The sequence below is a fragment of the Panthera pardus genome, unplaced genomic scaffold (assembly GCF_024362965.1).
Source record: "Panthera pardus isolate Hobbes unplaced genomic scaffold, ASM2436296v1 HiC_scaffold_17, whole genome shotgun sequence".
Classification (NCBI taxonomy): domain Eukaryota; kingdom Metazoa; phylum Chordata; class Mammalia; order Carnivora; family Felidae; genus Panthera; species Panthera pardus.
The window spans coordinates 35,496,828-35,524,605 of record NW_026526732.1 but is presented as its reverse complement, the minus strand read 5'-3'; the positions used below and the strand labels follow the sequence as shown (position 1 = coordinate 35,524,605).

At 38.1% G+C, this 27,778-nt stretch overlaps 1 protein-coding gene across 4 annotated transcripts in view; it reads left to right on the top strand.

The window, feature by feature from the left end:
• The window catches only part of LAMA2 (laminin subunit alpha 2), a 620,981-nt gene that overhangs the window by 134,677 nt on the left and 458,526 nt on the right, over positions 1–27,778 (top strand). For all 4 annotated transcript variants that reach the window (XM_053904501.1, XM_053904500.1, XM_053904503.1 and 1 more), the window contains exons 2-3: positions 17,096–17,266; positions 26,325–26,437. In XM_053904501.1, the coding sequence (XP_053760476.1) occupies positions 17,096–17,266; positions 26,325–26,437 (284 nt within the window). The remainder of the gene's footprint in view (positions 1–17,095; positions 17,267–26,324; positions 26,438–27,778) is intronic.

Here is a 27,778-nt window from a genome sequence, read left to right as displayed (position 1 = left end):
CACCTTATGTGTCCATACCTGGAGAGGCTCTGAGGACGATGGTGAACAAAGTAAAAAAAACAAAAACAAAAAAAACATAGCTTCTTCTATTGGGGAGCTGCTGTTCGGGCAAGATAGATAGACTTTGGATAAATAATCGTTTTATAAAATTACACATTGTAATCAGTGCAACAGAGGAAAAGTAAGGCATAATTAGGGATTGTAAAGGGGCACCGTTTGGAAAGGGTTAGGAAATATCTCAGAAGAAGAAGGATATCAGGAAGGAAGACTCCTGAAAGGTAGGAGGTATGAAGAGTAGAGGAAAATTAAGGAGCAGGGATTTCTAGACACGGTCCTGAGGAAGGAAAAAGCAGAGCCTTGTTCTGGAAATTGATTAAAGGCAGTCAGTTGAATGTAATGAGAGAATATTGTAAGCAGGGTAATAATTTTTTTTTAATAACGTAAATTATTTTTCTTTATTTTTTTTCAATATATGAAATTTATTGTCAAATTGGTTTCCATACAACATCCAGTGCTCATCCCAAAAGGTGCCCTCCTCAATACCCATCACCCACCCTCCTCTCCCTCCCACCCCCCATCAACTCTCAGTTTGTTCTCAGTTTTTAAGAGTCTCTTATGCTTTGCCTCTCTCCCACTCTAACCTCTTTTTCTTTTTTTTTCCTTCCCCTCCCCCATGGGTTTCTGTTAAGTTTCTCAGGATCCACCTAAGAGTGAAAACATATGGTATCTGTCTTTCTCTGTATGGCTTATTTCACTTAGCATAACACTCTCTAGTTCCATCCGTGTTGCTACAAAGGGCCATATTTCGTTCTTTCTCATTGCCATGTAGTACTCCATTGTGTATATAAACCACAATTTCTTCATCCATTCATCAGTTGATGGACATCTAGGCTCTTTCCATAATTTGGCTATTGTTGATAGTACTGCTATAAACATTGGGGTACAAGTGCCCCTATGCATCAGTACTCCTGTATCCCTTGGGTAAATTCCTAGCAGTGCTATTGCTGAGTCATAGGGTAGGTCTATTTTTAATTTTCTGAGGAACCTCCACACTGTTTTCCAGAGTGGCTGCACCAATTTGCATTCCCACCAACAGTGCAAGAGGGTTCCCGTTTCTCCACATCCTCTCCAGCATCTATAGTCTCCTGATTTCTTCATTTTGGCCACTCTGACTGGCGTGAGGTGATATCTGAGTGTGGTTTTGATTTGTATTTCCCTGATGAGGTGCAACGTTGAGCATCTTTTCATGTGCCTGTTGGCCATCCGGATGTCTTCTTTAGAGAAGTGTCTATTCATGTTTTCTGCCCATTTCTTCACTGGGTTATTTGTTTTTTGGGTGTGGAGTTTGGTGAGCTCTTTATAGCAGGGTAATAATTTTTAAACTTAACCTAAGTTATAATCCATTAAAAGATTTGAAGAGGACTGACTTCATCAGATTTGCACCGTAAGAAAATCCAGTTTATTAAAAGTGGATTGATAAAAAGGCAGAAGGTAAACAGGAGTCCATTTAAGAGGCTTTTGCAAAAGTCCAGATGTTAAAAATGCCATAATTTGGCTCCAAGTGTTGGTAGTGGCACTAGAGAAAAGCAAACGGATGTGAAATTAATTTTGGACTTAGAATAGTATTTAGTGGTGGGGTGGGAGCAAAATGACTCCTAGCTTTCTGTAGGAGACACTGGGTAGGAAAAGCAGAATGTGTTGAGCTAGAGAGAATTTAGGAGTAGCTAATTCAGGGTGTGGGCCGGGGGGGATGGTGGTAGTGCCGGAGCATAGGAAGTCGTGAGCTCTGCTTCGGGTAAACTTTGAGATGCTAGCGAGACATCTGAGTGGAGGTGTTAACCCAGCATTTGGACCAGGAGGCCTGCGCTTCAAAGAGATCTTTGGCCTGGAGATATAACTTGGGAGTTGTACTAGTTGTACTATGCAGATTGTATGTGAATGGCTTTGAAGTGGATGAGATTATTTGGGGAGGAGAATAAAACAGGAAAAGGAGGGGCACCTGGGTGGCTCAGTCAGTTGAGCATCCAACTTCGGCTCAGGTCATGATCTCAGGGTTCATGAGTTTGATCCCCACATCGGGCTCTGTGCTGACAGCTCAGAGCCTGAAGCCTGCTTCGGATTCTGTGTCTCCCTCTCTCTGCCCCTTCCCAGCTCATGCTCTGTCTCTCAGAGATTAATAAAGGTTAAAAAAAAAAAAAAAAAAAAAAAAAAAAAAAAACCAGGAAGAGGATATAGGATCAAGACCTGAGGAACTTGTATATTTATTAATACAAACAATTGAAAAAGAAAAAGCAAATGAATGTAACTTTTCATTGTTTTCTTCTCCTCCTTTCGCTGCTGCTGCTTCTTCCTCTTCTTCTTCTGTCTTTTAAACCAGAGGAAACATGGTGTAGAACAATGTTTTTTAATATATGTTTCATCATTAGAGATAAGAAATTGTCTAGCAGTCCTTAAAGAGCAGGGCCCATGGGGAACAGCATCTTTCCAGCTGCCATTGTGTGACTCAAAGCTTACATGAGCCCCTTCTGATATTTTTGTGTGAGGGATGTAAACGCAAGCTTATGCTCCTCACATAGCAATCAGCTTAGGGATTTATCATATTTTTATTTTTACATTTTGGATTGTTAACATCAGATAGACACAAAGTTTTCAATTTGTGTTCTATATTACAAACACCTCTGGTGACGGGGTCATTGCCAATGTACGGCTCTTCATTTCATTTTCAGGGACTTAAAAATGTTTTGCCTTTCCTTGCCTTGCCTTTTTTGCTTCCTGTTTTGAGTTTGAGGGCAGACCTGCCAAAGAGACATCTAGTTTCTAGGCTTGGTTTTCTAAGCCAGGCAGAAGAGAGCAGATACTGAACATATGTTCTGCTGATATTGATGAAGTGAGGTTGGAAGAAGTTGGAAGCAGTCTATTTTCCCCCAACTGCCACCCCCTCAAGGAATATTTTGGGTACCCTTATGCTAGAACATTCTAAATAAGTACCCCAGCTATAATAATTACTTTTATCATATGATTTTGAAAACCTTTAGGATGAATCAGAACTGTTCTACAAGTAGAACATTAAAAAAAAAAAAAACAAAAAACAAAACAAAACAAAGTAGTTTGTAGATTCTAATTTTAAATGGATAGAGGATACGATATCCATGGAAAGTGGAAGGACCAGAAATTTTGTGATCAGAGCAGTCCACTGAATACTCAACAAGTGGCAGAAGGGAGAGTAGCAGGGACCTGTATTTGGGGGAGGTAAATTTGAAGTTAGATAAAGAATCTATTCAATCTAGCCCTCCTGATGATAGTTTGCTAAATTGGGGGGTTTAGTTCTGCATTTCAAGGAATTTTTATTGATCAGAGGTAGTGTGTTCAACTTCAATTTACCAGGCATAGGATAGTTAGAGTTGGTTTCAAACATACTATTTGGAGGAGTTTGAAGAACTCTGCATACAAATGCCTTGCTTGAAGTCATTGTCATGGAGATGAATTGCCCTGCCCTTCCTGGTATATATCTGTCAGTGAGTATTCTTGCCAGATATCTGGGCTACAATGGCAGTTATTATCTTATGTATGTGTAAGTTTTAGGTCACTGTAAATTCATGATATAATCTTGTTTGAATAAGATAAATGATACCCTTTGTGAGGAATTTAATAAAATCCTATAGTGCTTGTCTGGGCCAAGTGGCTAGATGTCATTTCAGTTCATAATGGCTCTCTTAGTCCTCATTTTAGTAAGAATATCTGCTACATAGAATAGTATTGATATGCCACAAGCACAGCTTGCTTAGGCGCCATTGGAATACAAATGGTTGCTTTTGGTTTATTTTGTCTCTGGTGAAAATGAAAATACTTAAATTTTCTTCTTAATCTGTTTGGAAGGAACAGAGTAAAGAATTAAAAAAATTTTTTTTTAATGTTTATTTGTTTCGGAGAGACCGAGAGACAGACTGCTAGCGGGAGAGGGGCAGAGAGAGAGAGAGACACAGAATCTGAAGCAGGCTCCAGGCTCCGAGCTGTCAGCACAGAACCCGATGTGGGGCTCGAACTCATCAACCGTGAGATCATGACCCGAGCTGAAGTCTGACATTTAACCGACTGAGCCACCCAGGCGCCCCAAGAATTTTTAAAATTAATTCCACAGGGAGACATGTACTATGTTTCCTTATGTAAAAAGAAGAAAGGAGACCAGACCAACTCAGAAGTTTCCAAAAATATCCTTTATTTTGGAAGCTGGAAAGGGCAGAACTTAGCAACAGTACAAGACAAATTTGAAAGGCCTATAAATGCAAGTTTGGACTAGAATACATGCTCTCCTTGTTTCTTTTTTTTTTCTCCCTGAACAACTAGATTCAGCATTATTATTTTTTTTTTTCCAGCTTACAAGCATTGTTGTGTCTGGATGGCTATTAGTTCAAATTGGACTGATTTTCTAGTTCTATAAAACTCTTCATCTGCATCATGTATCAAAAGCATTGAGTTACTTCCTGCAGTGCACAGCTGGAAATCATTCTCTTCGGCAACATTTCGTTTCATCCCATTTTTGTTTTATACCAATGTGTTCCCCCACACCCACATAGCTCAGAATTTCAGCAGACAAGTATCTCCTTTTCTTCCTTGATGCATCTTAGAACATTTTAAATTGGCAGGTTCTCTTTTGTCTTTCAAATACTGAAGCACTTGCAAACAGCTCTGTTTGCCTGCCTGAATATTTTTTTTAAAATGCTCCACAGACCTGAAAGACTTAAATGGAAAGTTAGAGACGTTCAAACAGTTTCCTCTTACTCTTTGAGAAGTGATAGGTGCTTGGCATAAACAAGCAGGAGAAATACTAGGTACCAAGAGTAGGAGGAATAATTGGAGGTGGGGAGAGGGGAAACAGACATCTGTGATGTATTGTAAACAATATGGGATGATTTTTTTTTAATTATTAAGAAATTGACTATATTGAAGAGAAGTCATTGACTGGGTGACTTTTCCATAGCAAATATCTATGTACCATCTGTTATTATATTAGTGATGGTCTTTGGTAGGTTGACTGTAGATGTTAACAAGAACCATGATTTGAGAAATTAAAATATATGTATTGTGTGTACTGATATATGAACATATATATCAATATCTGAGTAGTAATAAAAATTGTATATGTTAGGCACAGGCAATGAAAAACAACTACTCCTACGATGTTCACTTAAACTGATGAAAACAAGAAATATATATTTAGAAATTATTTTTGCCAGATTACATTAGAAAGATTTTCTTTAAAGACATGAGTTAGGTTATCATCATTTTAAAGTGATGGTTTACCAAACTTCACACATTTCAAGGTAATCAAAAAGAACATAGTGAAGGGGAAAACAACTAAAAAACCTAGAAGGAAATTTTCACTGTGAAACAACTTTTGAAGTGACCACTTCTTGGGGCACCTGGAGGGCTCAGTCGGTTAAGTGACTCTTGATTTTGGCTCAGGTCATGATCTCACGGTTCTCGTGAGTTCGGCCCCATGATGGACTCTGCTGACAGTGCAGAGCCTGCTTGGGATTCTTTCTCTCCCTCTCTCTGCCCCTTCCCTGCTCGCTCGCTCTCTCTCTCTCTCTCTCTCTCTCACTCAAAATGAATAAACATTAAAAGAAAGTGGCCACTTCTGATTGTGATCATTGTATAAGCATTGGGTCTTTGTGTAAATAATTGTGATTGTTGTCACTACTACTGTTCCTTCACATTTTATCTTAAAGATGCTTAAATGAAGCAACTACATGTCTATTTATTTATTTTGTTATAATAAAATTACTCTCTTGATCTTTGTGTATGTGTGTGCATGTGTGTGTGGGTGGGGAATGTATAAACATAATGTAAGTACAGAAATGTATTTAAAGTGTATCACATAACTTGCAGAATTGTTGGAAAGTTTTGAGCACAAGGCATGGCACATGGTGCTCATCAAGGCCATTTGCATGTCTCACTGCTTGAATAGTCTAGTTAGAGTCTTTCTACAGACATTGCCCTTTACCCCTTCTTTTCCCCACCACCACTGATACTTTTATCTCTTTAGCGGTCATCTTTTTTTTTATTATTCCCTAGCCCTGTTCTTTAAGTGCTCAAGATTCACAACCCTAGGCTAACATCATGGGCACATGCCCAAACTGTTAAAGGAAGGGGAGAGGAAAGATCTTTCCTACTTCTACTTCCCTAGCAGGGGGTGAGGAACTATGTACCCTTTGTACTAAATACAGTGCCAATTACCTAATAGCAGAAATGGAGGCTGGAGCCAAGAAATGATAAAGGTCCGGCATAGTTTCACATAGCTTGGATTCTTTGAATTATTTCACTGAGCTAGACTGCCCAAACAGGGTTCTACGTTTCTACTAAATCAAGGGTGTGATCAGTTTACTGGCTTTGGTTTGCCAGATTTCTCTCTAGAAAGAATACACAAGTGCATCTATTTCTTCTCATTCAATAAATTTAAATTTGAGTGTTATAACAGGCTAGCTAGTGTTAACTCTATATTCAATAATGTTATAGAGTAGAAATCCACTGTAAAGTGTATTGAAGTTTCAGTGTGATGAGGGTTATAACAAAACATCAACAAGTATTGTGTGGACACCAAGAAGGAAACAACAGGGACATCTGGGTGGATCAGTTGGTTAAGCATCTGGCTCTTGGTCTTGGCTCAGGTCATGATCTCGCCATTCGTGGGCTCGAGCCACTCATCAGGCTCTGCACTGACAGTGTAGACAGGGATTCTCTCTCTCTGCCCCTCCCCCACTTGTGTGTGTGCTCTCTCTCTCTCTCTCTCTCTCTCAAAAATAACTAAATAAACTTTAAAAAATAAAAAACAAGGAAACAGCATTTTATGTGGCAAAGTCAGAAAATACTTTCACAGAGCTGGGGATATGGGAGCTGGGTCAGGTCATGAAAGGTGAGTAGATGACCACGCACAGAAAAAGAAAAATATTATAGAATGGATAAGATAATTGGTGAGGCAATGCCTGATGTAGAATTTTCAAAACACCTGGTATAGTTTTAAACAGTAAGATGTCAGTACATTTGATGTGTAAGATAAGTTTAGAGAGGTAGATAAGGGCCTGATTATAAATGTCCAGGGGACCAAGGAGTGACTATTCTCCTGTAGGCAACAGATAAGTCACAGAGGTTGTTAAAAAGAAGTGAAAAAAAAAATGATGTGATCAGACTTAATTTTTAGGAAGATCATTTTCATGACGCAGTGGCAGATGAACAGAAGTGGAGTCATGCAGAAAGACAAGTTACGGTGCGATTGCAGTAGAGGTAAGACAGGACAGGATATCCTCATATAAAAGTATAGACAGATAGATGAGGAGAGAGAAAGAGAAAGAGAAAGAGGATGTTAAGGTGGAGACAAAAAAAAATTGGAAGCAGAAATCTTAGAATGGTGAGAAGTCAGACGTATTTTTTCTCAAAGAACCATTTAACATTTTCTAGTTTCTGTGGAATAACGGGAAGGCTGGTTGATGTTCACCTGTTAGGTGCGAATGGCAGAGATCTGGGGGATAAAGATGACTGACTCAGTAATGTTTTTGTGGATGGTCTTCATGAGGTCAGTCAGTAATGGAGATGAGCATGTGTAAAGGGCGGATGATTTCAAATTTAAAGAAGAATTTATGAGCCACGAGAGGAACTGTTTTGTAAGTAGCAGTTAAAAGCTAGTTAAAAGAAGCTACTTTTCCTTTCCCAGTGGTTCTAGGGATCCACTGGGGAGATCTACAGAGTGTCACTGTCAGAGGAAAACAAGGATTCAGTTACAATAAGAAGGCTGAAGAAGTGCTTTCTTAAAATGGAGAAATTTGGAAACAAATTTCAAGACTTACAAAATTATGATGGAAATTGGCCTGTGAGTGTGCGTATGGAAGGGAAAAGGAGAACTGGGTGGTGGAAAACTGAGGAATGGTGTAGCAGGTGGAAAGAATTTTCATATAGAGCTGGGAGGGGAGTAAGACCAGTGAGTCTTCAATAATAAAATTAATTCTAACCCATTTGGGATCACAGTAACTGGGTTTGAAAACTAACAGTGCCACTTAGGTTTGGGGAATTATGTTCTCCACTCTTAAAGTTCAGATTCTTACTAGGCTTCTTTGAACTGAATTCTTTTTGCTACCAGAAGACAACCGTCTAGTTCGCCACCTAGAGAAACATCACCTAAAGCCTAAGAAACCAGTCTGAACCGTGCCACACCGCAGATCACTTATGAGGACATTGAATGCATTTCTCGATGACTCACTTGTACTTCTTCAAAAGACAGCACTTATGTATTAAATATGATTCTAAGTCAAAGTTCTTTATTTTTATGAAATCAAAGCTGGAAGGATTGGAAAGCTGTACGAGGAAAATAGAGTTACCTGCTGATTACTGGCCTGCTGGGGTCTTGGGGAGACTTTCATCTGTTTTGCTGATCTAGCACCTGCTTTTGCTTGTTTCCACTGATTCTGACAGAGATTGAAAAGACAGTTTTCCTCTGTAGTATCTAACAAACTGTTCCCCATTTGATTTAAGAAATGTCAATTTAAAGTTCTATTGTTACTTGCATTGACAATTTATAAAAAACAAGAAATGCAAGAAATAATATATATACATATGTATATGCATGTATGCACATGTACATCTACATATATGTGTATGTGGTTATATACACAGACATATACTTACACATATATATACATGTATAATATTTCTATAGATTCTTTGACAAATTTTATTAAAATTTCCCCGCATACAGAAACATTGAAAGAATCATCCAGTAAACACTCATATACTCAGCATCTCTTGGAAACTTCATGCTTAAACTCTTCAATATGAATATTACTAACTAGAGTTCAATATTGGTTTACTTTCTTTTTTAAGGTAAAATTTACCTACAGTGAAATGCACATGTCCTCCCTGGGTGTAGCATGTGCTCATTGAGTGCGACAGTTAATAAGTTTTAAGAGATGTGCACACTTGTATAATATAAACTCCCATCAGGAATATTATCATTACCCCAGAAATTTCTGGTCAGTCTACCCCTCAAAGCAATCTTTTTTTTTTTTTCTATTTTCCCCAATAGATTAGATTTGTCTGTTCTAAAAAGTCAAATAATAGAACATGCACTCTTTTTTGTAAAGCTTCTTTAATTTGACATATTGCTTTTGGGAGTCATCTTGTTCCATACTGAATACATTTCCATTTTGTGAATAAACCACCGTTTCTGTATCAGTTCTCCCACTGATTAAAAACTTGAGCTATTTCCAGGTTGGGTTATTATAATAAGAGCTTCCATGTGCATTTTTGTATAGGTCTTTTCATAGACACATACTGCCATTTCTCTTGGGATTTTACCTATGGGTGGAATGTAGGGTCATGAAGTAGATCTAGGTTTAAATTTATTTAAAAAAAAATGCTTGACTTTTTTCTAATGCCGTTGTACTAATTTACACTCCCAACATCAGTGGAGTAGAATTCTAGTCCAGTTGCTCCACAAACCTTCAAACATTTGGTGCTGTCAATATTTTTAATAATCTACCACTTACTGTAAAGTATAAGAACCTTGGAGATATGTAGGTCTATTTACCATGATCTCTCCACCCACCATTTCTTTGTTATAATTGTCATATGTGTTACATTAACATACACTGTAACCCTCCCTGCCCACCCCCCCCCCCCGAAATATTATATTTTTTTTTCTTTAAACATTAAAATGTATTTAAAGAACTTAGGAGGGGTACCTGTGTGGCTCAGTTGGTTAAGAATCTGACTGTTGATTTTGGCTCAGATCATGATCTCACTGTTTATGGGTTCAAGCCCCACGTTGGGCTCTGCACTGAGTTCGGAACTTGCTTAGGATTCTCTGGCTCTCCCCTGCTCACCCCCTATCTCTCTTTCAAAATAAATGAATAAATGTGAAAAAAAAAAAAAAAGAACTTAGGAAAAAGTCTATCAGTTTTTTTTTCAAGTTTACTTACACTTTTTTTCTCTCATCTCCAATTTTCTATTAATCCCATGCTGTTATTTTTTTATATTCTAGATACTGCATTTTTCAGTTCTATAATTTATATTTGATATTTTTTGTAGTTTCTATTCATCTACTGAAACTTCTTATTTGTCTTTTCATTGTAAGCATTTTTGTGTGTGTGTGTCCTTGATTATGGGTATAAAAGCTGCTTAAAAATATTTGTATGCTAACTTCAGTATCTGGGTGATACCAGTGTTGATCTATGCACTGCTGTAAGCATGGGTAGCATTTTATTGTTTCTTCGTATGTTTAGTAATTTTTTTTAAAAAGTGCATCCTGGATATTGTGAATGATACATTTATAGAAACTCAGGATTCTGTTATGTTTTCCTGAAGAATAGTCCTCCATTTTTTATTTCTGTGTTATATCAGTTGGTTAACGTATGTGGATTCAAACAGCAAACTGTAGTCTTTCCTGTGGAATGCAGCTACTGCAGATTTCTGTGTTGTTCTTTTAGCCCCAGTTTGTATGCTTGGCATCTGCCTGGGTCATATTCAGGTCTGGCATCAGTGAGAGATTTGGGAAGAGTTTATACACATACTTTGAGGCTCCTTTTACAGGTTTTTCCCAATATTTTTCCTTCACTTCGTAGCAGCTGTGGCTGTTCATAATTCTGGCCTCTGTTTTTTCAAGATAGTTTAGAAAAAGACAAACAGACAAGAGACACTGTGGGATTCTACTTGAGTTTTAGCCACTGTGCTCTGTGCACTCTGAAACGCATCCCGTATCTTCCCCTTTCCAAGCACACACATCCCTCCCAGCTTACCTGTTTGGGGTTGTTCTCCATTGCTTTTAGGTATTTGGGATTTTTTAAAAAATATATTTTGTTTAGAATTCATACCTGTTATCTGTGAGAAGGTTGGTTCACTGGGAGCTACCCCACAATTATTAAGAGTAGAACTTGTATATGCAGGTTTTAAAAATGCTTCTGCTCTTTGAAACCAGAATGTGGAATTTTGAGGTTGCAAATCATCACAATAATGCAAACATCTACAAACATACCATAGTATTTGGATGAGCAAAGATAGTATAAAAACATCCAAATGAAAATTTGGTGAATTTTGTAAATATTAGTCATATTTTGAAAAATTGATGTTTTTCAACTATAGACTATCCTTTTCTAGACTATTTATTAAATGTATAAATTATGTTATACCATACACAAAAATAAACTCAAAAATGGATGAAAGACCTAAATATAGGACAGGAAGCCATCAAAATCCTCGAGGAGAAAGCAGGCAATAAGCTCTTTGATATTGGCCACAGAAACTTCTTACTCAACATGTCTCTGGAGGCAAGGGAAACAAAAGCAAAATGAAATATTGGAACGTCTTCAAAATAAAAAGCTCTGCATGGCAAAGGAAACAATCAGCAAAACTAAAAGGCAACCAACGGAATGGGAGAAGATATTTGCAAATGACATATCAGATAAATAGTTAATTTCCAAAATCTATAAAGAACTTATCAAAGTCAACACCCAAAAAACAAATAATCCAGTGAAGAAATGTGCAAAAGACATGAATAGATACTTCTCCAAAGAAGACATCCAGATGGCCAACCGACACATGAAAAAGTGTTTAACATTTCTCATCATCAGGGAAATACAAATCAAAACTATAATGAGATACCATCTCATGCCTATCAGAATGGCTAACATGAACAACTCAGGCAACAAAAAATGTTGGTGAGGATGCGGAGAAAGAGGATCTCTTTTGCATTGCTGGTGGGAATGCAAACTGGTGCAGCCACTCTGGAAAACAGTATGGAGGTTCCTCAAAAAACTAAAAATAGAACTACCCTATGACCCAGCAATTGCACCACTAGGTTTTTATCCAAGGGATATATGCTGTTTTGAAGGGTCACATGCACCCCCATGTTTATAGCAGCACTATCAACAATAGCCAAAGTATGGAAAGAGCCCAAATGTCCATCGAAGGATGAATGGATAAAGAAGATGTGGTATGTATATACAACGGAATATTACTCGGCAGTCAAAAAGAATGAAATGTTGCCATTTGCAACTATGTGGATGGAACTAGAGGGTGTTATGCTAAGCAAAATTAGTCAGTCAGAGAAAGAAAAGAATCATATGACTTCACTCCTATGAGGACTTTAAGAGACAAAACAGATGAACATAAGGGAAGGGAAACAAAAATAATATAAAAACAGGGAGGGGGACAAAACACAAGAGACTCATAAATATGGAGAACAAACTGAGAGTTACTGGAGGGGTTGTGGGGGGGGGGCTAAATGGGTAAGGGGCACTAAGGAATCTATTTCTGAAATCATTGTTGCACTGTATGTTAACTAACTTGGATGTAAATTAAAAAATAAATTTTAAAAAATGTATACATTATGTAACAGAATATATTGTTGTTTTCTCTATACTAATCATATTCTAATCTCCATAGAAAATATATAGGTAGAAAAAATTTTATCTGTTTTTTTGTTCAGATTTTGTTATCCCACAAATCCAGCTAAATTTATTTAGTCTGCATACTATTCAGAAAAAAAAGTCAATCATAATTGTATGGGTAATGATGACTGGCTTTTATGTCATTAACATTACATGACCTCAAATTGAATTAAAAGGCTGTAAGTCAATACTCTATAAGGGTTCACCAGCTATTTGTAGTTTATTTATATTCACAATGTTTACATAATCTTAACCAAGCAACCCGTATTGAAAGTGGAAATAAATATTACCCTGCTGCTTTTGAATGGGAATAAATAGGTACAGTTTAATAGATTTAACATATAATGGTAGTGGGCTGCAATCTCTAATACAACCTGCTGAAGATTCAATAAAAGCTCAGATATTGACTGACTCTTCAAACTGGTTGTTAGCAACTAATTGGAGACCTTCCCTGACCAATATAGTTTACTGATTTTTGTAAAAAATAAACAGTAAAATAGCTGATAAAATTTTAAAAGGCAACTGTTTCCTAACCACAAAGCAAGGCAATTAAATTAAAAAGGTTAATTTTGAGCACCTGATCAGTAAGTGTAACAGAAACAAATCAATGGAAAGAACTGAAAGATAATACATGTAAATTTTATTAATTTCTCTGTTTATGGGTAGAAAACTCTATGAAACAACAAAAGACTGGCAACTGGATAAGTCATATCCATTACAGTGGATGTAAATGGATAAGCATTGCTGAGGACCAAGTTTTGGCTCTTTTTTATGCCCTGATAGGCATCCAGCTTGGGCTCAGGTTATGATCTCATGGTTCGTGAGTTCAAGCCCCGCATAGGGCTCTGTGCTGACAGCTCAGAGCCTGGAGCCTACTTCAGATTCTGTGTCTACTCTCTCTCTCTCTCTGCCCCTCCCCTGCTCACACTCTGTCTCTCTTTCTCAAAAAATAAATAAACATTAAAAAAATTAGAATATGTTTTCTTGGTTAAAGAGCTGAGTTCAAATCATAGTTATCAATCTTACTAATTCATAATTTTGTACATATTGCTTTTCTTCTCTGAGCTGCACTTTCTTCATTTGTAAAATGAGACTGATAAATTCTATACAATGGGGTGATGGGGGGATTAAGTCCTATTAATGAATATGAAATAGCTTCTGAATCAGTGTTACTTTTCTACTTATAATTCTTTTATAGCCATGTCATGTCGTTCACATTTTATCCACTTAATTCTGTAGGGAAATTGTGGTGTAATTCAATTCTATGTTTTGGACCACACAATATACAGTAAAGTAGTTTTCACCAGCCGTCTTTCCTTTATGGACCCCTCCCATGATTACTCAGACCTGAGAAAGTGGAGGTTGAGCCTACTCAAATCAGGTTCCACACAGGGCTGCTCCAAAGCCGGGCATAGGGAGTCTTACCCATACCTACAAAACAGACTCAAGGCCAGGTCAGAATCAGAACTAGTCAAAGTTGAAGGAGGAGACAAAGATCACAGAGAAAAACCGACAGTGTCCTGGGGCAGTTTTAGACATGTTGGCCACTGCCTGAGATGCCTTTTGTGTAAGTGAGCTGGCTTTGTTTGGAAGGATAAGAACAGGCTTAACTACCTAAACTCCTACTACAGGCCAGCAAGATAAGAAGTAGAGTTTTGCCCTCCTGAAAACAGCATATCTCTTCCTTCTAATTACCAACTTTGTTCTATGCTACACACTAAAATTATAAAGACTTGGGGGAAAAAATCCCACTAAAATCACTAACAGTGACAAGTAAGCAGCAGTTTGTGTTGATGTCTATGTGAACCATTAAGTGTCCTCTGTGTGTAATCTATGTATCTAGATCTATATCCATATCTATATCTATATATCTGTATCTGTATCCATGTCTGTATAATCACATAATCTAATGGGTTAGAATAATTCTAAAGTCAACTACTTGGTTAGTCACTCAACATTCGCTTAAGTTTTCCAGAAAAAGTCCATACTCATATGCTATTCCCTCTGCCTGGTGAGTTTGTTTTTTCCTTTTCTCTACCAGATAAACTTCTATTTCTCCTTTGAGATTTAGCTCAAGATCACTTCCACAATAAGCCTATCTCAATGGTATTTTATTCTCAAATCTTTTATGGTACCTGGCATAGTATGTGCTCAATGCATTACAGTTAAATGCAAAATGGGGATGAATGGCAGAAGAGAAAGATGGGCAGACAGATCATATTTATTTAATCATATATCGTTTACAAATATAGAGAATAAAGTGTCTAAGGTGGAGAGATAATGTTTTAGGGATGATCAAATTATTTTAAAATTTATAATGTGGTTAACTTCACAAAACTGAGGTAGTTTCCAATAAGCCTGTATACAAGAAAGACTAAAAAAAAGGTAATAACCGTTGTACTTACAGTAATTTACCATTTAGAAAACACTCTATATTTCCTCATGAAATAAGTAACAATAGCTTTATGAATGGCTAATATTTTTCTGATCAACGATCATCTGTGCACGTCTTAACGATAGAATGTCTCATTGATTGAGGGTCAGAGCAAATAGATGAAGGAAATGAGGGGTTTGGGGAAATAAACTTATCAGGAAGAATGAATGAGATAGTGGCTGCAATTGAGTAAAAAAGTAAGTTTTGACCTTCTGGCAAACAAGGAAAAATTGGAAACCTCAAGTAACTATTCGCTGGAGAAAAGCACAAGGCAGGAGGGCCAGCAGGCTCTGGCCTGGCTAGATTAGAGCATCAGAACTGAGGGATTTTAGAGGCTGGTGAATTATGGAGAGGGAGGGAAGAGAGAGAGAAATAGTCTGAAGGCAACTTTTTGGGAGACCCTGAGAGTGACTGAGATGATAATTGTGGTGGTGGTCTTAGGAATTTGCTTACTTCTTCGAAATTGTTGAGAATGATTACAAAAGAGATTAAAATCATTTAAAAATCTTTCTCATTCACTGTACTGTGACTTCCTTCAGTGCAATTCTAAGGTCAACCAGGACCACAAATTAGCACTAGATTCAGGTAGGGTATCATTTGACGTTGTAGAGAACAAGCACTAGAGTGATTAAAAGGATAGATTCTGGAGCCAGATTCTGTGGTCTCAAATCATGGCTCTGCTATTTGCTATGTGTAATCCTAGGCAAGTTACTGAACGTCGTAATAAAATAAGGGCAATAGTAGCATGCTGCTCATGTGGGTGCCTTTTGAAGCAAATTAGCCCATGAAGCCAGAACAATGCCTGGAACATTATAAACATTCAGTAAGGCTGGTGATGAGGGTGAAGATGAAGATGATGCGAAGAACATTTATGTGGCCAATCTTTGGAGTTCCTTCATTTTATAAATATATTGAGTGCTTACTCTGTACCTAGCACATGCTAAGTTTGCAAGATAAGGAAGAAAACACCTATGAACTCAAAACTCTGGGGATCTCAGTAAAACTTGGGACATAAGATTTAGTTAATAAAGATCTTTCTAGCAGAGATCGAATTAATGTAGACCTACTTGGCGTGTGTATAGAGCAGAGACCACCTAGATGGTTAGCACGTTCCGTATATAAATCGAGTCAAATCATCTGGAATCGCAGATGTATTTTCTCCCAGACAAGTTTTTCACTTAAAGAGTGGCTTCTGATAAACGGCTTTACCATATTGTCAGGAAATGAGGTCCATAAAATGCAAATACTAGACATGTGTGAGGCAAAATTGACATTAAGTTTTAGAAAGAAAAACCTGAGTTCATATGGAATGAGAGGCCTTCCCAACTATACGCTGTCATGGGTCTCTGTGATTTTACCTGAGTGAGCTTAAACTTCTATTGTATCTAAGAAATAATTGCTGGTATATGATCGTGGACCACTATAACTACTTGTTTCTGATAACTCATTGCTATATAATATGGCTTTGTAGCACAGAAGGCAGTAAAGAATGGTTTTCCAAAATCTTTCATCATTTGCTATTGTCTCCAGTCTGAATAAAAGGAATTATAACAACCACTTAATGCTACATAATAATTGGAGAATAAAAATGGCCACAGAAATCATAAACGCTTAGTTACACAAAATCTTTATATACGATTATAGTTTACTACTAAATACAAAATAGCTGAAGTGGAAGATGGAAGATTCAATAAGATCTTTTGCCAATGACATGAAGAGAAGATATTTTATAAGTTTATTTTTATTACTTTGAGGGGGGCGGTGGGAGAGGGGCAGAGAGAGGGAGACAAAAATCCCAAGCAAGTTTTGTGCTGTCAGCACAGAGCCAGATGTGGGGCTCGAACCCATGCACTGTGAGTTCACGACCTAAGCCTAAATGAAGAGTTAGTCACTTAAGTGACTGAACCACCCAGGCACCCCCGAAGGTCTTTGTTTTTTAAGTGTGTTAGAGACAGGGCTTTCTTCCTAATTAAATGTTACAGGTTAAACATTAAGAAGATAGCTTTAGATTTTATATTTAAGACTGAAGAAGAAATGTTCATTTGAGAACACGTGCTATTTATGTAGAGTAGTTAATTAAACCAGATATTCAATTATCACTGATTATTTAATTTTCAAGGAATTTAATGCTCTGAAAAATATCCTATCTTAATTTCATCTTAAAATGCAGCAAAATCATACCATGTTGCTTCTGGCCCACACATCTTCATTTGTCCTTCTTTTTCAGGTTTATTCCCTGCTGTCCTGAATCTTGCTTCCAATGCTCTCATCACCACAAATGCAACATGTGGAGAAAAAGGACCCGAAATGTATTGCAAATTGGTAGAGCATGTCCCTGGACAGCCTGTGAGGAACCCCCAATGTCGAATCTGCAATCAAAACAGCAGCAATCCATATCGTATGTATTTTAATACATGTTTGCATGGCACTGGTTAAGATCTGTAGTTGAGAGACTTTTTTTAAAAATTTTTTAACATTTATTCATTTTTGAGAGAGAGACAGAGCATGAGTAGGGGAGAGGGAGAGAGAGAGGGAGACATAGAATCTGAAGCAGGCTCCAGACTCTGAGCTGTCAGCACAGAGCCCGACATGCGGCTCGAACTCACAAACTGTGAAATCATGACCTGAGCCGAAGTCAGTCGCTTAACTGACTGAGCCATCCAGGCACCCCATGTAGTTGAGAGACTTTGAGGTGAAGTTGCATTCAAGTCAAAGGGTTTGTGGTCCCCAAATTCCTAGACCTTTTCTTCCATTGGGTGCTTCTTTATACCTCTTCTGTACCATCTGACAAACATTACTGGAGTTCTCTATGTGTACCAGGTATAGTGCTTGAGAAGAGTTTTCTAGCTGAACATCTGTGGCAGTCATTAGGTTCACTACCTCCTGAATCGCATCTGAGGATGTGGTTATTAGTGCAGGCTTTAGTCATTTGTTGGTCACTTACGTGCCAGGTACTCCGGTGAAGATCAACAGGAATAAGGTATGGTCCCTCACTGCAACCAGTGAAGAAATAGGCAAAAGGTACAAAGTAAAGAATGAGCATAGGGGTCTGAGGGAGAGAGAGGAGGGTTACAAATTAGTCTTGGTGCAAGTGAAGGCTTGCCAGAAGTGCCATCTAAGCTGAGACTCAAGGACAAGTATTAAATACGCAGGTAAAGAAGAGAGAGTGAGAAGAGACGAGAAAATGCCAGAAAGATCAGAATGAGATAGAAAACCTTACTTGCTCAGGGAACTACAAGTAGTTGGAATGGCTAGAACTAAAAGCATCAAAAAGCAGAATGTAGACATGGGTCCTGTGCAGAGGCTGGAAGTGGATTATGAAGGTTCTTAAACACCTCAAGAGGGGAGTTTTAAGGAGAGGTGTCATACAAAGCCCTCTTGCTGGCTTCTATGAACCACACTGACGTCTCAGATTCATCTATGTGTTTATTCGGCAAGCATATGAACCCCTGCTGCTAGCAATGCATTGTACTGAAGTATAATGGTAACTCATACATAGTTCTTGACTTAAGCGACTTAGGGGGGGAATAGGGGAAGCAGAAAAGTAAATTGAGTGTTAAGGGAACATGAGAGAGGCTATTTAACTATTTCTGGGAGAAAGTGACTCATGTACTGCAGAAAGAAAAGTAAGATGAAAAGTATTATAAAAGAAAAAGCATACACAAGTCTTGGAGTTACGGAACAGCATGATACATTCAGATAATGATAAGTAATGTGGTTTAATGGGTAAAGAATTTATATGGAGAAGGGGAGAATGGTGTGAGAGGATTCTAGAAATGGAGGTTGATTTAGAGATACACGTTGGGAAATTATCAAATCTGTTGGGGAGGTTAATAATGTGAATACTTAATGTCAAAGAGGTGAGTTCTAATGGGGATAAAACTTCACAATTATAGCATTTTAAAATTTGCTTAGTTTCCTTCTCTTTTTAAGCTAAAAACCTATAAAATGAAAGAAGTTTTCTCTCACAATTTGCATTTTTTTACCTCAAAATAAAGTTGGAAGGCCTTGTGTGTTCTTTATTGGAACTAGTTAAAGGGTAGAATGCATGGTCCCCTCTCTATTATATAATTTAGAGATGCTGAAAACATTATGTTTGGAGAATTGGAACTTTTGTGATTAAAACCGGTGGTCTTGTGTATCACAGAATGTTTAAAAAATCTTAAGATGGCAACTACCAGAATCTTCCATGTCTTTAATGAGTCTGATTATCTGTGATTCAGATTATTATGATATAGGTATGAGTGGGGAGTAATGGAACACATCTCACCTGTTGGCTTATTTTTTAGAACAATAAGGGCAGAGGACCTGGGTCAAAGCCCCGGGGAAGCATCAGAAGCTAAGGGAGGTAGATTTAGTGGAATCCAGGAAGGCAATAAAGAGAAACAGAATCCAAGGAAGGAAGGCAGAAGATTCAGGTACCATGCTTGTGAGGAAGGAAAGAATTTTCAGGAAGAATGAATAATCAACAATGTTAGCTACTTCAAGATATTGAGTGAGAAAAGTATAAAATAGATTTTCCTTGATTTTGACAATATGGACATCCATTGGTAAACTTGTCAAAGCAGTCAGTGGATGGATGAGGCAAAAGCCATATTCAAGAGTTAGCGAGTGGTAAAAAGGAAAGAAGGAAGTATAGGGGTGTTCTCTCAAATATCATTGGTGTGAAAGAGAATGGATGTGGTGTTTTGAAGGTTTTCAGAGATGGGGCATTTGAGCGAGTTTCAGTCGAAAGGAGAGGCCAGGAAACTTGAAGATAAAGTGACAATGGGGGTGGTAGTTCTTTAGAGGTAAAAACAGATGAGTCACTGAGCACAGGTAAGAAGGCATCCTTTTAACTCATCAAATCAGAAAGAGGGAGGATGAGTAGAGGTAGATAGAAGGGAGTATTTGGGAGGAAATTCTTAATGCTCTTAATTTTCTTATTAATATGTGTGTCTGGGTGTTCTGTTAAGGAAAGAAGTAAAATTTTGATTAGCCCCTTTGGGTAATAGGAGGAGAATTGCTGAGCCATAGTGAGAATAAAGTGAGAATTCTATATGGGGTGGAATGGAAGAATCAAATGTTTGTGCTGATCCTCATGGAGTTTTACAGAGAAAGTAGAATGGAAGAATAAGGTGGCAAGAAAATTGAAGTCAAGTCTGGAAGATAAATGAATTGATGGACTATGAGCTCTGGGTTCGTTAGGGAAGAAAATGAAGCCTGATGGGGAGAAACTGCCATTGGTTTAGACTGGTAGCCTTGATGATTTGATAAAGAATGTGAGAAAGGCTAGAGGCATGGAAATGGTGGGGAGGGGGTGGAGAGGATGCACTGGGCAGAAAGGGGGAGTTAGGTAAAGTATGTAAAGTTGTGTGTGTGTGTGTGTATACATGCATATATGTGTTTATATATGTATTTATATAAATATAAATACATATATGTGTAGTTCCTGACTACAAGTACAAGGTTAGGATAAATAAGGCTTGAACATAGAAAGCAATTAAGCAAATATTCCAAACAGTCAGCTCAGGGCTTATTATCTGGTACATATTATAAATGATGTAGAGTGGCGCCTGGGTGGCTCAGTCCATTAAGCATCTGACACTTGATTTCAGCTCAGGTCATGATCTCACAGTTGGTGAGACTGAACCCTGCATCCAGCTCTGAGCTGACAGTGCAGAGCCTGCTTGGGATATTCATTCTCTCTCTCTCTCTCTCTCTCTCTCTCTCTCTCTCTCTCTCTTTCTCTCTCTCTCCCTTTCTTGCTCCCCCTGCCCCATGCTCTCTTTTTCTCCCTCAATAAATAAATAAACTTAAAAAATAAAAAGTGATGCAGGAGCACCTGGGTGGCTCAGTCTGTTGAATGTCCAGCTTCGGCTCAGGTCATGATCTCACAGTTCATGGGTTTGAGCCCCACGTTGGGGTCTGTGCTGACAGCTCAGAGCCTGGGGCCTGCATCAGATTCTGTGTCTTCCTTCTCTCTGCTCCTCCCCTGCTCATGCTCTGTTCTGTCTCTCTCTCTGTCTCTGTCTCTGTCTCTCTCAGAAATAAATGAACATTAAAAAAAAATTTTTTTAAATAAAAAAAATAAATAAAAAGTGACATAGAATTTCTGAGAAGGAAAACATTAGTGGGAACTGAAGTATCGAGAGGTAGTTCCAAGAGGTGGTCAGATTCAGCTGAGAATTAACAAGCTGAATTGCCTGAGATTAGAAGGAAAGGTATTCCAGGAAAGGAGAAAAACAAAGAACTGTGTACAGTCACAGAGGAAGGAAGGAAGGAAGATGGAAAGCTTGGGGTGGAAAATAATTGAGGGGAGACTCTTTTTTAAAATTAAATATATATATATATATATATATATATAATTTTATTATGAAAAATAGTATAAATATTTATGTATTATAAATAATAAACTTATTATTAAATAATTTATTTATTATAAATAATAAATATATAGTCATATAATTATTTATTATCAATTATATATATGAATATTTAATTCTTGAGCGAGAAAGAGAGTCCATAAGTGGGGAGAAGCAGAGGGAGAGAATCCCAAGCAGCCTCTGCACTGTCAGCATGGAGCCCGATGCAGGACTTGAACCCATGAGCTCACAAGATCATGACCTGAGCTGAAATCAAGAGTGGAACACCTAACTGACTAAGCGACCCAGGTGCTCCAAGTGGAGACTCTTGGTTGGAAAAATGAATGAGGTGCATTTGCTAAACTGAGTCCAGGAGCGATCCTGTCATTTCCCCCTTCAGAGTTATATAGTCAGGGTCTCTTATGTCTCCATGGAAGACATCCATATTTAAGCAAGCCTGTCCCATAGGTTTATATTGGGACAGAAGTGACAGATTGTTTTAGTAAAGCAAGATGCACAGGAAGTATGTCTTATATTTCCTCATTTTTATTTACCTGAAGTGTTTTTTTTAAAAACTTTCTTTTAATATTTATTTTTGAGAGAGAGAGACAGACAGACACAGTGTGAGCAGGGGAGGGGCAGAGAGAGAGGGGGAGACCCAGAATGCGAAGCAGGTTCCAGGCTCCGAGCTGTCAGCACAGAGCCTGATGCGGGGCTCAAACTCACCATGACCTGAGATTATGACCTGAGCTAAAGTTGGTTCAGAAGCTCAACCAACTGGGCCACCCAGCTGCCCCTGCCTGAAGTGTTTTTTAACCTATCATAATCTGGATTTACTTTGTGTGATTAATTTTAAGCTACCACCTTCATTACATTTCAAAGTCTTGTTTTGGAACTAGAGATAGGGAAAGAACATACCCCATAAGAATAAAAATCTAGCAATAAACTACATGAATATATTTTAGGAAAAGTTGGAGCAGCAGATGATAAAATTTTACAAATGCATTGAACTGCTAGAACATATCAGGCAGGTCTGTGCGTAATCACCATACAAAGAAAAGGAAGCTTGAACTTCCGGTTACTAGATTGTGCTTTCCAATTAAAAATTAGCAGTTTGAAAGATTTACTTCATCAACGATTCCCTGGACAGTATTCTGATGCAGTAAGCCCTTGGATTTACTTGTGTAGCTATCCCTGTTGAGGATGTTGTAAGTTTCTATCTCATTCTAAATAAGGGAAGTATGCCAACAATTAATCAGTATTTGCAAATTAATTATGATTAAACTTTCATAATGGGGATTATGGTTAATTGTTGATTCATCTCCCAGTCCTCATTTTCATGACTAATTCTCATATCAATTTGACCTGAGGTGGCAGATATAAAAATTTCCAATTAGACAGCTTCTCCCAGAATTACCTGAGCCACAAATCTGATTTGGAAATATGGTTGTGGGTGTGTTTTTCTAACACATATTAAACCCACAATCTGTAAAGAAGATTCCAGAGGATGTTTGGGGAATGTTTGTTGTGGTATTTATTTTTCTTCAGAAGCAATGCCAGTAATATTTCATTTATGGCTGATTCCTGACGTGTCAATTTCAGCACGCATTGACACCACAAGGGCATTTGTTTGATATTTAGTTATGCTTATGGTATTTGCTGTCGTTATAAAGACCTGACACCTTTGCTATAGCTTCAACAGAACAAGTTCACTAGTGCTAATTATTAAATACGGTCAGCAGTTTTACTTTTCATTAATGAGGTAGGATGCCTCATCTCAGTGGACTGCTAATGTGGTAAGACTTGAGACAAAACAAAGTCCATCCAGTTGTTTAGTTGAATTAAATCATTTATCAGTAAAAATAGAACATTTTTGTTCTGTCCTATGCTCTCATGTTCCCATAAGTAAGTCAAGGACATAAACCTTTATGTTTTTAATTAAACAAGGTATAGCAGGCTACTTTAACAAAATTAATCTAAAAATACTCACGATCTAAAGATGGGAAACTTAATGAATATTCAGTTTTGAATAAAATTTTTCTTTTGAAGATGACTTGACGTTATTATCAAATTCCTATTGCATTGAGGACTTCATTTTGCTTTGTTTTGTGACTTTCACATTTTTTACGAAATGCATTTTGCCTGTAACTAAGATTCAGAACAGTATACATTTTGAACAGATGTATAATTTATTTTATATATATGCGTAATAATGGTTAGACTATTAATAGCTGTAATGTTCCTCTGGTAACCCTGTAAGATTAGAGTTCTCATCCAAGATATGTTTACTGGCCCCTGGAAAAAAAGAGAAACTGAGAAATTCCTAATTTTTTGTGAAAACAAAATGAGTGCATTTTAAAGAACGGTTCTTCATTTTGAAATTATGGTTCTTTAAAACTTTGCCTGGTTCTAATGTTCATTAGTTTATGAAATAACAGTGATGGTACATTAAATGACAGTAAAAGTTGACTGGAGGTTCCTAATTTTACATAAATAAAGAGCTAGAACTCCTATATCAGTTCCACAAACCTCTCATACACATTTTTTTTACTTTACTTTTTTTCTGAAACTTAATCTGGGAACCACTGCTGTGAGTGGAGTTTTGTTAACCCTAGTTCAAGAATTGCACACACGGTTTAAGTGAGTTGCCATTGTTGAATACTGAATGGTGGAGCCAGGTGGAATACAGTGGACTATTTATCTCCTCATACGCCCCCCTTCATATTCCAGATATCATGCTTTTTTCATCACCATTATCATTAGAGTACATGGCTACATGCTACACCTTGTAGGCAAACGGAGGTCCATGATTGCTCCTTGTAGTGATGAGGTTTGTTCATTATTTGAAGTATTCCTTCCATTTACCAAAAAAGATTGTGTTCTAATCTAAAAGGTTACTCTTAGGCTATTTATTTGAAACATCTCCCCGGAGAAGTAGTGTTCAGAAGTTCTCAAGACTGACGCTCCAAAGCATATGTTATCTGTGATGTATAGAAGAGTAGCAGGGAATCTAGCCTCCAGTTTATTTACATTTCTATGGGCAAATAGGCTGACTTTCAAGTGAGAATTTAAGAAGTTAAGTACCCTTAGTGCAGCCCTTGGAATAGAAATAGGAACCTCTTGGGGCACCTGGGTGGGTTAATTGGTTAAGCGTCCGACTTCGGCTCAGGTCATGATCTCGAGGTTTGTGAGTTCGAGCCCCGCATCGGGCTCTGTGCTCACAGCTCAGAGCCTGGAGCCTGCTTCGGATTCTGTGTCTCCCTCTCTCTCTGCCCCTCCCCCATTTGCGCTCGCTCTCTCTCTCTCTCTCTCTCTCTCTCTCTCAAAAATAAACATTAAAAAAAAAAAGAAAAGAAGAAATAGGAACCTCTCCATCTACCTCCACTCCTGCCATTCTCACCTGTGAATGAGCTGGGCCTGCTGAGAACAAAACAGAACTTGTGTTACTTGGAAACGAGAACAGATTTCCAATGGCTAAGAACCAAAGCAGAATGAGGGCTTTGGCACCTTAGGGGTAATGGCTGCTGTTGTGAGATACATGGAGCTAAATTGGAGAAGAAATGTGAGGTTTGAGGGGTGTAAGGAGAAAAGGAATGGTAAGAAAGAACAGTAGGGGTGGGGAGGGCTGGGGTGAATGTCCACCCCTCCCATCGTCTATCTCCAGTCTTCCTTTTATTTATTTTTAAATTATTTTTTTAATTTTATTTATTTATTTTGATAAAGAGAAAGAGCAGGAGTGGGGGAAGGGCGGAGAGAGAGGGAGAGAGAGAGAGAGAAAATCCCAAACAAGATCTGAGCAGTCAGCACAGAACCCGATGCAGGGCTTGAACTCACCCACTGAGAGATCATGGTCTGAACTGAAATCAAGAGTCGGATGCTTAACTAGATGAGCTACCCAGGAGCCCCTCCAGTACAGAACAGTAGGTTCTGTTCTCAGCTATAGGTAGTAAAGGAGAAGGAAGATCCATGTTTTGTTGGTAGGAGAGTTTTGTGTGCTGTTGTCTCCCTGCTTGCCATTATTGTGCAGACTCCTCCACTGAGTTAGTGATGATGGGGATGGACAATGCTAAATGAGAGGTTTGGAGTATCTTTCATTATATTTTTATTTTTTATTTTTATTTTTTAACTTTATTTATTTTTGAGAGAGAGCACAAGCAGGGGAGGGGCAGAGAGAAAGGCAGACAGAGGATCCAAAGCAGGCTCTGCACTGACAGCAGCAAGTGCTCAAACCCCACAAACCGAACCATGAGATCACGACCTGATCCAAAGTCTGACACTCAGCTGACTGAGCCACCCAGGCACCCTGCCCCTCATTATATTTGTAAATACTGGTTGAAAGTTGGCAAGTTAAGGACTGATCATGAAAAGCCTCATAGGATGGACCTGACAGCATTTTGTATTAAGCCCAGGTAACTGGCACCAGGGTGGGGCAGTCAATTAAGCATCTGACTCTCAGTTTCAGCTCAGGTGATGATCTCCCGGTTCATGGGTTTAAGCACTGCATTGGGCTCTGCGTTGATGGTGCAAAGCCTACTTGGGATTCTCTCTCTCCCTCTCTTTGCTCCTCCCTCACTCACACTGTCCCTGTCTCTCTCAAAAATAAACTTAAAAAAAAAAAATCCCAGGTAACATATTGGGCTGCCCAAGTCTTGGTAATAATGAACATGTCAAAAGGGCAAATCCTCAACCACAATTCAGAATTTTATGGGTTTTTTTCCCCACAGTGTGGATGGCATACAAGAGCTGCCTCAAACATTAATTTTTGCATCTTGGAAGGACTGACGTGTTCATCAGATTTCAATATTATTTCTTCACGCTTAATTTCTGTAGTAATCTTCAAAGTTGCCTATTTTAATTGATGGCCAGAGTGTTGAACAGCTTCTCTTATAGCCTAAGTATTTAAGCATTTCATATGCCATATAGAGTGGTCTGAAAAAGCTGGCATTAAATAAATTCTCTTGAAGATATGAATTGCTCTCTTTGTATTATTTTGCTGTTTGATATTCACATGATGATGGCTTCAACTTAGTTTTACTTTTTTTCTTTAAAGAAACAGCGATCAATTCATTATATGTTCTTTTTTTGTCCTTTCACCTGCTGCTGATTCAATAGAGAGACACCCAATTACAAATGCTATTGATGGAAAGAACACTTGGTGGCAGAGTCCCAGTATTAAGAATGGAATTGAATACCATTATGTGACGATTACACTGGATTTACAGCAGGTATAGTCCCTCTTTTTTTTTTATTTACCAATTTTCTACTTTTAAAATTGTATTTTTGATTTACTATTTGTTTAGTTAGTAGTTCTTGGGTGAATTTTGCATTTATTTCTAAAGCACAATGAAAATGAATTCACATGAAGAGTTTAGAACTGAATTAGCAGCTGACTCTGTTTTGGCTAATGAGAGTTAATGATGAAAATATAGATCAAGCACGTTTTACATAAAGAAAATATAATAGTGCCATTTTTTAACTTTTAAAATACTACAGCTCTCCCGATCTGATCATGGTGTGTTTACTGAAAGGTTCTTGGATAACAGGGCTCTTGAGTAAATTGCCTCTCATTACTGAGAGTTGAACAAGCTGTGACAGTTGATTCTTAAATTAAACTTGGGCCACTAAATGAGGTAACAAGCCTTGTAGTTGTACAAAATTGACGTTCAAGTTGTTCAAGTTTGTGTGGCAGAGGCCCGGGTGCCTTCTACACTTAATTTCTTTCTTCTTTTCATTCACAATATTCAGGTCAGGCTGAAGTTATTACTCAAGGACCACCATCACCCCAAATTATTTAGGCTTGCAGATAGGATGGGATCTGGTAAAGTGTTTCCATATTTTGCTGTTATTCCAAATATAAAAACTAATTTAATTGACTGAAGCCTGAGACTGGGGGCATTTTACATAGGTTGCTTCTGTAACTCAACCTCTTTCTGATTCCCTGTAATCTATGAGGGAAAGGCTCTCAGCCATTCCTCCTGGGCCCAGTAAGGACAGAGAAGCAAAGCATTTTGGGGTTAGTGAAGGCAGAATGACCAAGATAGTTAGTGACAGATACTATATATACACTGTAGAGGTCATATTAACACAGGTAGTCATGGTGGAGGGAAGCACCAGCCAATGGGGATTGGTCACATTCTCAGAGGACCAGATAGATACCAGCCATTTCACATATGGATGCTGTGTATCATCAACAGGGGTACAACCTCCTCTATTCAGAGCTTGGGCCCATTTTTGGCCAGGGTATACACATTGGGGAACTCCAAATTGCTGGCTGGTGGGTCTCACAGGAGATCTTCTGTTTACCCATCTGAGACAATTCAGGACCTAAGCACCTGGGTGATAGCAAGGGCTCAGGGCTGCAACTAAATCACCAGGTGGCATGGATTTATATCCACCCATACTAACAGCTGAATGTCAGCCTTGAGTTAATGGTATTTCCCAGTAAGTCTCCAAGCACTATCAAGGAATGGCAGGGCAAACTATCGCACTGATCAATCATGCTTTAGGTCAATGATCTCTGGTGCATGAATCCCCCGAGGATCCCACCTTCAAAGTAGACTTCATCC